This window comes from Mandrillus leucophaeus, unplaced genomic scaffold, assembly GCF_000951045.1.
Source record: "Mandrillus leucophaeus isolate KB7577 unplaced genomic scaffold, Mleu.le_1.0 Scaffold624, whole genome shotgun sequence".
Taxonomy (NCBI): Eukaryota; Metazoa; Chordata; class Mammalia; order Primates; family Cercopithecidae; genus Mandrillus; species Mandrillus leucophaeus.
The window spans coordinates 523,751-524,285 of record NW_012106742.1 but is presented as its reverse complement, the minus strand read 5'-3'; the positions used below and the strand labels follow the sequence as shown (position 1 = coordinate 524,285).

The following is a 535-nucleotide window of genomic DNA, read 5'->3' as shown; positions in this document are numbered from 1 at the left end:
ACAGAGCGAGACTCCGTCTCAAAAAAAAAAATATTGAGGGAGGGATATTTCTGAGACTTTGCTCAAGGGATCATTGGGAAAGTTCTGATCAATCTCTCACTTTAATTATCACATCCCTAAGCGATGTTCCTGCTTTAAAAAGTGTCATTTACATATACCTGGTAGTATGTAACGTGGAAGAAGGATGAGAATCTATGTTCCACCAAAAGTTAATTTTAACCCACCTATTTCATAGTCTTAAGAATTTTGTTCTGGCAGGCATTCCACCCATCATGATGCAGTTACTGTTGAGCCTTTATATGAAAATGGCACCTTGTGTTCCCAAAAAGCTGTACTCATTGCTGAATCTACGCAACCGATACGCCTCAGCAGTATTATTCTTGCTCGAGAAATAGGTATGTTGAGAGCAAAAACACTATCACTTCGTCTGGGGTAGAATAATCTGGTATTTTGTATAGATGGTTAACACAAATGGTGTTGGCTTCAAATGATTAAGAGGGAGAATAAATGATTCCTAGCCAGCTGCAGTGGCTTA

At 38.9% G+C, this 535-nt stretch overlaps 1 protein-coding gene across 1 annotated transcript in view; it reads left to right on the top strand.

Annotated features, from left to right (window-relative positions):
- NUP210L (nucleoporin 210kDa-like) overlaps positions 1 to 535 on the top strand; it is a 187,744-nt gene that overhangs the window by 2,510 nt on the left and 184,699 nt on the right. Inside the window, exon 2 of the mRNA XM_012000337.1 lies at positions 259 to 395. Within this exon, the coding sequence (XP_011855727.1) occupies positions 259 to 395 (137 nt within the window). The remainder of the gene's footprint in view (positions 1 to 258; positions 396 to 535) is intronic.